The 12,128-nt window shown below is 45.5% G+C and overlaps 1 protein-coding gene across 3 annotated transcripts in view; it reads left to right on the forward strand.

Annotated features, from left to right (window-relative positions):
• Positions 1–3,479: 3,479 nt before the first annotated feature.
• ERN1 (endoplasmic reticulum to nucleus signaling 1) overlaps positions 3,480–12,128 on the forward strand; it is a gene marked incomplete at its 3' end in the record, with an annotated part of 38,948 nt that continues 30,299 nt past the window's right edge. For all 3 annotated transcript variants that reach the window (XM_082326998.1, XM_082326999.1, XM_082327000.1), the window contains exon 1: positions 3,480–3,613. In XM_082326998.1, coding sequence (XP_082183124.1) covers positions 3,536–3,613 — 78 coding nt within the window. In that variant the 5' untranslated portion in view covers positions 3,480–3,535. The remainder of the gene's footprint in view (positions 3,614–12,128) is intronic.

Here is a 12,128-nt window from a genome sequence, read left to right on the forward strand (position 1 = left end):
ATAAATTTATCCCATGTCAAACAATTATTCAGTTGTTATTTGTACATAGTGCTTAGCCATTATCTTCTGCAAGTTGTTTCAAAAACTTCATTAGAAAGGCAACTTGCTAAGACAACACACTGTGCTATGTGCTTTCCAGATTTTTTTTTTTTTAATATATTATTGGGTCTACTTGGTGGTTATGGCCTATGATGATTTTAGGGTTAACCAACACCGAGACTGCTCTAGCTCTAAAAGGAAAAGCTTAAATGGAGTAATTTTACTATAGTGAAGAGAAACTACATTTCACTGCAGCAGCTAGTGATTCACAAGGAACATGCTTTAAACCCCTATTTTTTTCATTTTACAGCTGTGAAAACCTTGAAATGATTACCAGGACTTACAGACCAGAGGTGGCATGCAGCACCCTCTGTGGTAGGCTTGCTGGTGAAAGCCTCTCTGAGCTTAAGCATCTTTTACCACCTTCCTGGATTCAGCTACTCCTCTTGCATGTCCGATCCTGCCACCAGACTGGGTATAGATGTAACGCTTCTATATACAGAACACCTTATGTACCTCTAGCCTCCCTGCCTGCAGGACAGCACAAGCACAGCTGCTAACAGAAAAGATGGAGGCCCTTTAAATAGCTGCAGCTTAGGTCACTGGCATCAAATTCCCATTTTGTTTCGAGTTCTCTTCTGCTGTGCACATAAAGCACGCCCAACACTGGATGCTTTTCTCCTACTTAATAGCTAGCCTCCTTCATCCAGGTGCTTTACTCCTGCAACAGCTCGGCAGGAATCCCAGGACTTCTGCTACTTGTTCCAAGCCCCCCTTTACAAGCTGAACCCCGAACTACTTCAGGAAAAGACGCGGGCCGCCGTGGCGGCAAGGCCAGCAGCGTGGGGCGCACGCCCGCCCCTTCCCGAGCAGGGCACCGCCCCCTCCCCCGTCAGGCCGCGGCGCCATTTTGCGCGGCGGCGGCAGCGCGGGCAGGGCTCGCCCGCAGCAGCTGTAACTTGCTTTTAAAAGCGCCACCCGGGTCGGGCCGGGCAGCCCCAGTTATGAACAAGCGCTTCGCTCTAGCACTGCAGCTTGGCCAGCGGCGCCGCGGGCAGGGCACCCCGCCGGCTCAAAGGCAGTGCGCGGAACGCGCGGACACGCGCGGAAGAACCAGGCGGACACGTTCACCGGGTGCACACAGCTTTATTTGCCAGGCCTCTCCCCGCCGGTCACCGCACGGGCCCTGCAAGACACGGAGGGAAAAGAGGGGGTTACAGACGCCGTGCACCGCAGCCGCCCCGCGCGGGGGGCGGCAGCCTGGGCGCTCAGTAGTAGGTTTGCTTCATGCATGTCAGCAGTCTAACACGTGTCAAGAGACATCACCGCGGCCCGGCCTGCCCGCCCGCCCACGCCTCCCGCCGCCAGCTCTCACCTCCGCTCGCCGCGCTCACAGAAAGGCCGAACCCTCCCGTCGCTTCCCTTTTGTAGAGCGACCGCCGCCCGGCACCCCGCCCCTCCTTGTCTCACCCAATAGGATTCAAGGACGGGGGGCACGTGCGGATCCGCATAGGCGGAGCTGTGGGACGGGGGCGGGGCTACCGCCCACGGCGGCCGAGGCGGGGAGGCGCTGAGATGGCGGCGGGCCGGCTGAGGTAAGGCTCTGAGAGAGCCTGGTCAGCCCGCGCTGCCCCGGCGTGCTGCGTAGCTTTATTCGCCTTTTCAGAGACAACGTCACTCTTTTCTTTAGTAGTTTGCTCTAGCACTTTGTCACTGTTAAGAAATAGGGCGTAGTATTACAGGTGTAAAAGCTGAGGTCCCGCTCGCACCTCATTGCTGCCTGCCTCAGAGGTGGTTCCTCGGGTTCTGAGGAGAGGTGCCCGCGGAGCGGGAGGGCGCAGGGCAACGCTCGTCTTCCCGCCCCGGGTGGCCGCCTCAGCCCGTGTTTTTGACGTTTTTCCTACCTCCTGTGAGGCCGTTGGGAGGGACTTGTGTTAAATAAGTATAAATAAGTACAATTTGGCAGCGGCGTATGCACTGTTTGCGTAGCTGAAAACCTCCTCCCTTAACGTAGCATGGCGTGAAATTCCGCTTGAAGCTAATGAAATGGTACGTAAAGAGGGGGCGATGTTAGAACGGTCGCCAGCCGATTTCCAGAGGCGAGGAGGGGCGGCAGCTCCGTGCCCAGCCGCGGGAAGGCGGGGGCCGTGGGAGGGGGAATGCTGCCCCCCCGTGGTACCTGCGGCGCCCCGGGCCGGCGGCCGGCCGGAGGCAGCGGGGCCAAGGCGGGTCCCTGCCGTGTCCTCCGGGGAGGCCCCGTTCTTACACAGCATCGCGTCTGCTCACACAGGCGCGGCTGCCCGCGTTACCTGCCGTGGTGTGCGGTTACGAGGGCTTTCTGTGCGTGTGGGAGAGCTCTCGGTGTGTTCCTGGTGCCTGCTGTTGCCATGGCACGCACAAAGCAGGGTGGTAGATGGTCTGCTTGTTCTCTAACAGTGTGAGTGCTTAAAATCCAAGACCGCCATAAAGAAACCCATCTGTCGGTACCGGAGAATGGCAATCTCGGTGTGGCTTGTAGCTCCAGGATGTTTTTATGTATTCAGACTTGCAGGTTAGATCATAATTATGTCTCCTGCCCATATAATCAAAAGCACGCTTATTAAAAGAGGGAGCTGCCAGAGCTGATTTGTTATGCACATATTGCATACTTAGTACTCAGTGTGCTCTGCAGCTCCATTAATGATACCAGTATTAAAAAGCAAACAATGTGTAGCAAGGACAAAGTGGCTTTGTTATATAAATAGGCGCCTGAAAGCTAGGCCTTTGCCAAGCAGTGCAAATTTATTCTCTTCTTAAAGCTTCTTCCATTTGGTTCAGTATTTTTTGTGTTTATTTTTACCTGTTCAGGGGAGCTTGGACCTGGGTTTTGGTTCAAAGAGGCATGTTCTTTGGTTTTGCGTTTATTTAAGGCATTGCGACGCACACCAGGGTCAACAGTGATTTTACCCAAACAGGAGCTATGCCAGATAACTTTGGCCTGATCTTCTCTGAAAGCAAAAAAAAAAAATCAATAGGGAAATTCTACCGGGCAGGGCGGTGCTGGAGGAGGGAGGCTATTCGTTAAGCCTGAATTTACCCATAAGGTGTTTTTAAAAAACCCGCAGCAGCCAGCTGTCACTGCACCCCGCCGCTTAACGCGCCCGGGGCTCTTGGCCGAGCCCCCCCGGGCCGGCTGCCGTTTTGTCGGGGCTTGGCACAAACGGGGAGGCTCCGGCCGCAGAACGAGGCCACGGGGCGTCGCGGGCCGCCTCCCCCCGTCCCGGGCCGCGACCCCCGCCGCCCCCCGCCGCCGCAGGCCGCCCGGGCAGCGCCTCCCGCCGCGGCCGGTGGGTGCCCGTGCGCGGCCCGGGCCGCCCGCCGCTGACGTCGGTGTCCCGGGCCGGGCGGCCCCGCCCCGCCCCGCCGCGCGGGGAGCGCCGGACACGCTGCGGCCGGCAGCCAGCGCCGCGCCGGGGGAGCCGGCCCGGCGCCCGCGGAGCCCCCGCGGCCGGCAGCCATGGAGCCGCGCCGCCGCCTCCTCAGCCGGGGTGTGCTGCTGCTGCGGCTGCTGCTGCTGCTCTCGCCGAGGCCCGGGGTGAGCGAGGCGCGGCCCGGGCTGAGCTCTGCCCGCCGGGCCTGGGCCGGGGGCGGGGGCAGGGACGGCGGCGCGGGGGGCCGGCGGGGAGGGCAGGGAGAGCGGCGGTGGCCCCGGCCCGGCCGCGGCGGGGGAGGGCGGGCACGGCTCGCCCCGGGTGCGGGCGCGGCCGGGCCGGTGAGGGCCAGGGGAGGCCTCGCCCCGTGCAGGCCGCCCCCGCCGCCCGCGGAGAGGGGAACCGGGGGGGCGCACGGACGGACGGACGGGGCTTTGCCGAAAGTTTGCCGTAGGTGCCCGCAGCCCGCCGCGTCGGCGAAGCCCGCGCACTGTCCGTTTTACTGTCGTTAATGCCGTGTGCCCGGCTGGGTGCGCAGGGGTGAGGGGCTGCAGTTTACCGGCCTGATCGAGCTCAGCTGTGTACCTGCTTCTGTGCCGTACGGTGTTGCACCTAACGCCATACCTGAACGTGTAGCATATATAATAATCCTTGAAATAGAAAAATACAGTTAATTTCCCATAAAGTCATTGATGAAAGTAGGACAAAGAAACTTTTGGAAGCTGAAACTATGTAGGTGGATAGAGGAACTAGTGAGACATGCTATAAGATCTTTGCTTTGTCCCTTCATAATCTCATAAGTGGGAGGCTTGTTTTCTTTCTGAAAAAAACCCCAACACTGTATATATGTTGATATCTGAATACCAACGATGAGCTACATGCCCTGTATAGCGTCTTATGGTATTTTGATCGTTCTGTTTCCAGAGCAAAGATAGCAACATGTGCTAAATGTACATGTGGTTGGTTGGTTTCCAAAAAAGACTACAGTTCTAAATTCAAAGGTGAAGGACAAAGTGCACAACTCACTGCCCTACAAAACCTCTTAAGAAATAGGTTATAAGGTATTGTGTGGAGCAATAAAAGCACAGGGAACAGTGAAACTGGTGCAAAGCAGATGGAATGCAGAGCAGATTGTTTGTCTGGAGGTAATAATTCTAAACAGTGTACTTAAAAATGGGTGCTGTCTGCTATGTGTGAACTGAGATGGAAAACTAAGTCTTCAAAAATTCAAGTCTAAACGGTGCTGTTCTTTGTAAATTCTCAGGATTGGAGGACAATGAAAAGCTCACCTGGCATTTACTGTTTCCTTTATACTGAAGTGTGGCAGGTTTTAGGTTATGTTCTTTGATGGATTGTTCATTGTTACCTGAAAATGTTGGTGTAATATATGGGGTTACAGTTCAGGTTAAGTGAAGTTGAAGGCTTTGTTTTTTCACCTGGGACATAATAGCTCCACTCCCCTTCTTTAAAAGTAAACTCATTTAGTAGTGAAGCTGTGTAACATACCTAGTGCTGTTACTTCATTAGGAAACTGGAAAAAAATTAAATACAAGCTGTCAACAAAAATTACTTTAAAATCGTTATTGTAAAGTGCTAATGTCTTTGTCTTAGTCTGGACTGTAAGGTTGGACTGAGATCTCTTCAGGGTCCTGACAGGTTTGGGGTTCAAGGTTTTGCAAGGAAAACACTGATTTGCAACTCATGAAGTTTTAAAAATGCTACTCAATAAGAACACTAAGAAGTATTTTTAAATACTAAAAATACTTTTCGAATCAACAGATTATTACTAAATTCTGTGTAATTTTACTTGCATAGTCACAAAAAACTAGACTCAGGCCCTGGTAGAATTCAGCCCCTTTTTTCTCTAGATTTCTCTGTCCTCTTCATCTCCCTGCCCTTCCATCTTACCTCAGATCAGTATCTGATCTCGGGTTCTCTATTTCTCTGTTTCTTTTCTCAGCTCTTACCCTCGTCTTTATGCTCTGCCAGCTGTAGTCCTCACTGTGACTTCCAGGTTGCAATCTATTCCCTGCTTCAGTCCCTTTTCAGAACTAGTTTTAATTTCTGTGAACTTAGTCCCAGTCATCTCACCTGTGATTAACCCATTTAACTGGGAAGGCTTATTTAGAACTATCAATGTCACTCAAGTAATAAATTCCCATGAAAAAGACTGGCATACAATTCTTGGTATTGAGGTAACATGGAAAACATGAGATTGCCTAAAGATTTTGCAAATTGTATTTTCTACAGATTTCTTTTAAGAGTACTGGTGATGATCTCCTGCTCTGTGTTTTCTTTGTCTGATAAATGTAGTCTTTGTTACTTTATATCCCAACTTTAATAAGTGTTTTCCTACAATTTATATTATATGTTCATACAAGGGCTTCCTTTCCTGTCTTTTCTTTATAAGATGAAACTCTGTTTCTTGTTATTTAGGTGATAGTGGATAGCTCTGGGAATTGCCCTAGTGATGTAGGCACTGGTGAGGCTACACCTCGAGTGCTGTGTTCAGTTTTGGGCCCCTCACCACAAGAAGGACATGGAGGTGCTGGAGCATGTCCAGAGGAGGGCAACGAAGCTGGTGAAGGGTCTGGAGCACAAGTCTTGTGAGGAGCGGCTGAGGGAGCTGGGGTTGTTTAGTCTGGAGAAGAGGAGGCTGAGGGGAGCCCTCATTGCTCTCTACAACTGCCTGAAAGGAGGCTGTAGCGAGGTGGGGATCAGTCTCTTCTCCCAACTAACAAGCGATAGGATGAGAGGAAACGGCCTCAAGCTGCGCCAGGGGAGGTTTAGGTTGGATATTAGGAAAAACTTCTTCACCAAAAGAGTAGTCAGGCATTGGAACAGGCTGCCCAGGGAAGTGGTTGAGTCCCCATCCCTGGAGGTATTAAAAGACAGGTAGACGTGGTGCTTGAGGACATGGTTTAGTGGTGGGCTTGGCAGTGCTGGGTTAACAGTTGGACTCGATGATCTTAAGGGTCTTTTCCAACCTTAACGATTCTATGATTCTATGTATGGGAACACGTTATAGAATGGTGGCATCTCAGATGCAGCAATGAGAAATGCAATAGAGCTGTCAGTAAATAAGCAGTCGCTGTAAATATTATACAGTAATGATTTACAGCTCTCTGTAGTTTGAAAACAACCTTGGTTTTGTGAGCCATGGACATTCCAAACTGTGCCTGTTTCTCTTGTAACATGGAGTCAGTGCAACTCAAAAATAACAGCCTCTCTGGGATTAAACTGGCATTTATAACATCGCTCTGTTCCTTCCCGCAGCCTGTGGGACTGGTTTCAGTGCTCTCTTACACGGTAGGCCCAGGCAGCACATGCGGGCTGTTCTTGACATGGGAAAACCCCAGCCTTAGCCAGATGTCTTTTCTTCTAATGTGTTCTTTATCTCAGCATGAGATGTTTGGCCAGTTAACTGATAGGCATGAAAACGTATGTGAGACAGCAGGAGGTTTTAAAGAGGACGTCTTCAATCACTATGTTAATTAACATTTATGTGTTTTATTTGAGTTGCAGATCTCCTTGGTCTCTCAAAAAAATAGTATATTGTGGTTTAGGGTTTTTTGGGGGGGGGGATGCAAACTTGGCTTGTACACCTAAAATTGTCATGGACAGCTCTATTCTGGAGCGTAAAGTCATGTGTTTGTAACTCTGCCCTTCTACTCATTTTGGTTGCTGGTGTTCTTGTGAATATTGTAGTAAGTTTTGGTTTTACAGAGAGACCCAAGTCTGAAAACTTAGCTGGGAGTATATGGTATAGAGCACCACTCAGAGTTCGGTCAAGTCAGAGGACAGCTGGAGTGGACCTCCCGTAGTTTTCAGTTTTTCCTATTGTAGTACGAATAGACATGTGAATGAAAAGTCACTGGAACTGGCTTATAGTGTTGATGAGAAATAGCCAACAAAGACATGTTGGAATTCAGTTCAAGATGAAAAGATCTGTAGATTTGATTTCACTTTCTAAAGAAGATATGATTTTTTTTTGTCAGCTCTCTTTCATATATTGACTTCATTATTAGTTATACTGAAAAACTCCCTCCAATAGTTTACTGAATTTTATGAAGACTTTCTTCATGGCATGGTTTCATTATGCATCGTGAGTTTTAGCCTCTAGCCTGGCAGTGTAATTAGAGGATAGCTGTCAAAACCGGGGTAATGAATCATACGCTGTCTGTGATGAATATGCCAGTTGCTTGCAGTGTGCACTAATGTTTAAAAATATTTTGCTTTGCATCCTTATTGGTTTACCAGTTGTGGTTCCAGTAGCATAAATTATGGTATAGGCCTTTTCTTTTTGGGAGGAAAGTGTCTGGTGCTGTTAATGTTGAAGTTGTTTTTTAGTAGTTTTTTAGTAAAATGCAAATGTACAGCCTGATGTATGTTAAGCTAATTATGGAATGAGGAATGTAAATTTTTTTCCTTGAGTGATTATATATCTTGTCAACTTTTTTTTTGTTTGGTAAGCTAGGCATTACCAAAGAAATTATGAGGATGTAAATTATAGTTAGCAAACCATCCATCCTTTATCATCCATCAGACCTTACAAATTAAGTTCAGTGCATATGTATTCCTACTTAAGACTCACAAAAGAGAAAATTATTACCTGGTAACACATGGCACTGTGGTTTGTTTACTAGTGAGTACTCAATTATTTCTATGAAATCGGTAACACTTCTCGGAGTCAGCAACATGCCGTCACAAACCCAGTGTCACTGTGAAGTGTGTTCCTGTTCTTTATTCATAGTTGAAGAACCTCTTGTGGTATCACCCCCACAGCAAAACGTATTTCTAGGTTACAGAACAATAACCTGAACTGAGTGGCCTGGTTTTCTTTCTATCTGTTGTTTCCACTGACTTCAGTGGGATTTGTGCATACTCGGTGACCTGCATTTCAAAAGTACTGATTTTAAGCAAGTAAATTAACGGCACAAGTTATTCCTGTGGGGATCTGTTTTCTTCTAACGCAATAAAACAAAATAGGGCATTGCTCTGCTAACCCTTAAAAAAATTGGAAATGTTGCAGTGACTGGAGATAATATCATCTTTGACACTGAACTGTAGCGTAGACATACACAAACACACCAGAACTTGTTCTACAGCTTTCGCTGACCTTCGTTTGACTCCATGAGTCCTTCAGAATTGTTTTGAATCATTTTGTTACTTCGATTTCTAAAACATTTTATCTAAAGATGTGGTAGATCTGGACGGAGGGGAAGATTCTTATGCCAGGGTTAACTAGTATTTATCAAGTGCATTTCTATTTATAAAATGCTATTTCTGTTAGATAGTATATTTCTATTCTAGTTTAAAAATGCTATTTTCTGTTTAGTCCCAAATTTTAGGCTGTTACGGATTGTTAGCAGTCGGCACTTCGGAGCATTTGTCAAAGTTTAACTCAATGAGAACTTGAAAGTTATTAAAATTGTGTTTCGAATTAAATTATTAAAAATTACTTCTAAAGCAGTCCTCAAATAATTTCAAAATGTTGTAAATCCTTCACTTAACATCACTGTTGGGGTGGCAGATTTTTATGAGTACAGACTTTCAGGGCAGGGGAAGCTCTCACTGAATTCCAAAGAGGGTAGTTGTTAAAATAGACATTATTGCAGTTTCAGATAAAATAAAAGAAGAGCCAGACCAGGTTTTCCTTCTGACTCATTTTCTCTGTTCACTAAATTAAGGTCTTTTTGCTCAGCTGTTTCATGTCCTGACGTATTTTTCTTGTATTCAATTGTTGTATCTCTTCAGAAATGAAATTGCAGTATGGAACAAAAATCTATTTCAAGAATTTGCATTGCATCACAACAGTTGAGACCCCACCCCTGCAGGGAGGATGATATCTGTGTATACCAGTATTTATAAAGAGTCTGTCTCAGGACTGAGATTATTATGGGTTTTGTGGTGGAAAATGCTCTTACACACTCCACACAAAAATGAAAACAAGTTTGGCTTGTACATACAGGTTTTTATAATTTTCATAGCTTTTCATAACAGTGCTAATTCCAGGCTTTAATTAATCCATTAATCAATTAATTATAAAGCTTTGTGTTCAAAATAAAGTCTATTGAGTATTTGCAACCTTGATACTGCAGTCTTTAGCCACTGATAAAAGTAATTAATAAAATCAAGAGGAATTGTGTTTTATTTCTGAGTCTGGGTGAAACACAGGTAATTATTTAAATAATCTGTTCATTTTTATGTCTATTATTTTATGCAATTTGAAAGAACAAAACCTTGTTTCCATTCTGTTATACTAACTCCCTAGCCTTTTCTCCAAGTGATTACTGTGGATATTGGTCAAAATAAATTAACAACATTGTATCGCAAAGTCTATAGACTCATCTGGGTTTTTTAATTTAGGTCATAAACTTCAGCAGTGTCAGTGTATTACTCAGCTGGTTAATGTCAACTGTATGATATGGTATGCTTTGAAAAGTGTGAATGAATGAATGGAAGATTTTTAATATATGGTATTTTATGTATTTTATCTGTGTGCAAATACAACATTAGAAGTACAGGAAGAGCTAATGAAATTTGCCCTATATTCAGTCTTTCACCCAAAGAAGGTGGTACCTTTGACACACAGGGTTGCAGTGACCACATCAATGCGACTTTGATGGCTAAATATAAGCAAGCCCTTCAAAAGCAGTAAAACTTAAACACAGACTTCTGGGGGAGGTGTAGGAAAGCATTAGAAAAAAGTGGTATTAAGACAAAGCCAGTTAGAGCGGAGAACATGAGCTTAGCAGGAGTGGCAACGCTGCCTAACTGTATTTTGAAGAAAAAAGATGCACGCATGTGGCAGAATCCTTTTGTCAGTGAAATCTGTGTGCCTCTGTGCTGATTTCGCTCCCAGTGAGCCTGCTTGGGCAGTGAGCAGAAATGGGCCCAGAGCCCTCTGAAGAGAAGGTGGTTTCTCTGGCTCGATAGACCTAATAGCCTCTTTCAGAGTACCGTTCTCTTCTGTTCTCTTCGTGCTTGCGAATGCTGTAAGCACTTGCCATCCCAGGAAGAGTTCACGTCTCCCTGTTAACCTCGAAGTGGTGGTAGGCACCAAAAGAGTGGTAGCTGGGAGTGGCACTTTCCCCCCCCAAACCAAGGATACTACACTGAAGAACTTAAAAAAAGCTATTGTAATTTCATGATCTTAGTCATATCTGAGAGCTTTCTAGGTCACTTTGCCTGTGGGCAACATTCAGGTGTTCATCTGGTTTTCAACAGAAACTTGCAGGAATAACTTCTTCAGCTGTGGTTTTCTTTCTGTACCGTTCAGCTTGTAAGTGATCTGGGGGGTAGATGTACAGAAAAGTTGTCTTACTCTTGTGACTGCAGAACGCGCAGAGGAACTTTTTGCACGTTAGTACTTTCTATTCGATCCCAAGTACTAGCAACCTTCTAAAATGTCAGTAGTCTGGAAGACAATATTGGTTACTGATTTGATGAGAGTTTCAGAGCTCACATTTAAGTCCATAATTTCTGTAGCATCGATGCTACAACGAATAGATATTCAAATGTTAAATATGAAAATGTTAAATCTACACATCTACAACAAGTAGTGTTCCATGTGGTATATATTACTGATATTTGATACCCAACCATAATCATGGTAGTTATTTTACAGGCACATTTTTTTGTGAAGATGATACATGCTTTATTCACTTCTCAATAAGAAGACAGGAAGAGAACATGCTTTCTGGAGAATGTACTGATTCTGTAAGATAAGAAGGTAAAAGATAAGAAAAACTTGCACAGAGAGTGAAAAGTAGCCTAGAAAAACAATCTTAGTCTGTATAAATGGAAGATGTGGTGGATTTGCTATATGTTGTATTTTATTTGCAACTAAACTTCAACACTAGCCCTTACATTTTGGGTGTCAAATTCCCACCTGGAATTTAAAGGAACTTCAATAATTTTCACTTCCTGCTTTTAACAGTTGTGTGTTCTTGCTCAGCTTACTGTGCTTCACTCTAGATGCAGTTTCACTGTGTTTGTTAACTAAAATGTTTGGTTTGTATAACGGATGGTTTTGGTGTATCTTTTTTGATAGAAGAACAAACAGAGTCATTCCAGTCTTTTAAATTAAATGTTTTTGTTCGTGGAGCAGGTTTAGGGTAGATAAGTCTTCATGGAGAAACAGGTATTTCTTGTGTTCCCTGTGGTGTATAATGTACAGGATTTATACCATATACATTGTTGTATTGAAATATTGCCTAAAAATGTTTTCTGACTTATCTATGAATCTGATGTAAGAAGAATTAAATTCTCTGAAATAGGGATTTTTTGTGAGTACGGCTGCAGTAAAAATACACATTTGTTTGGTATGAGAAAGCTGAAATGTGCTTGTTAAAAGTCTGAGGAAAAAACAGTTTATAAGAAGTTGTTCAAATTTTGCAGTTCATTGTGATTTCCTCTTTGAACTTGCACAGATATGCAGTATGCACGTTAAACAGCTACCTGCTCTCTGATGTTGGGCAACATCTGGCGTTGAGAATGATGGTTAATTAAATGCAGTTAACCTGGCGGGCACGGTTTGTTTGTGCAATTAGTTGAAATTCAGAGCTGGAACATTCAGTCAGTGTCTTTGGTTCACCTTTTTTGTTTTGTTTCTATTTTGTAAGCCCAGAGCCCTCCAGACAGCTTTATGCAACTAAGGCTTTCAGGTTATTTAAT

This window comes from Platalea leucorodia (assembly GCF_965183815.1).
Source record: "Platalea leucorodia genome assembly, chromosome: 14".
Lineage (NCBI taxonomy): Eukaryota > Metazoa > Chordata > Aves > Pelecaniformes > Threskiornithidae > Platalea > Platalea leucorodia.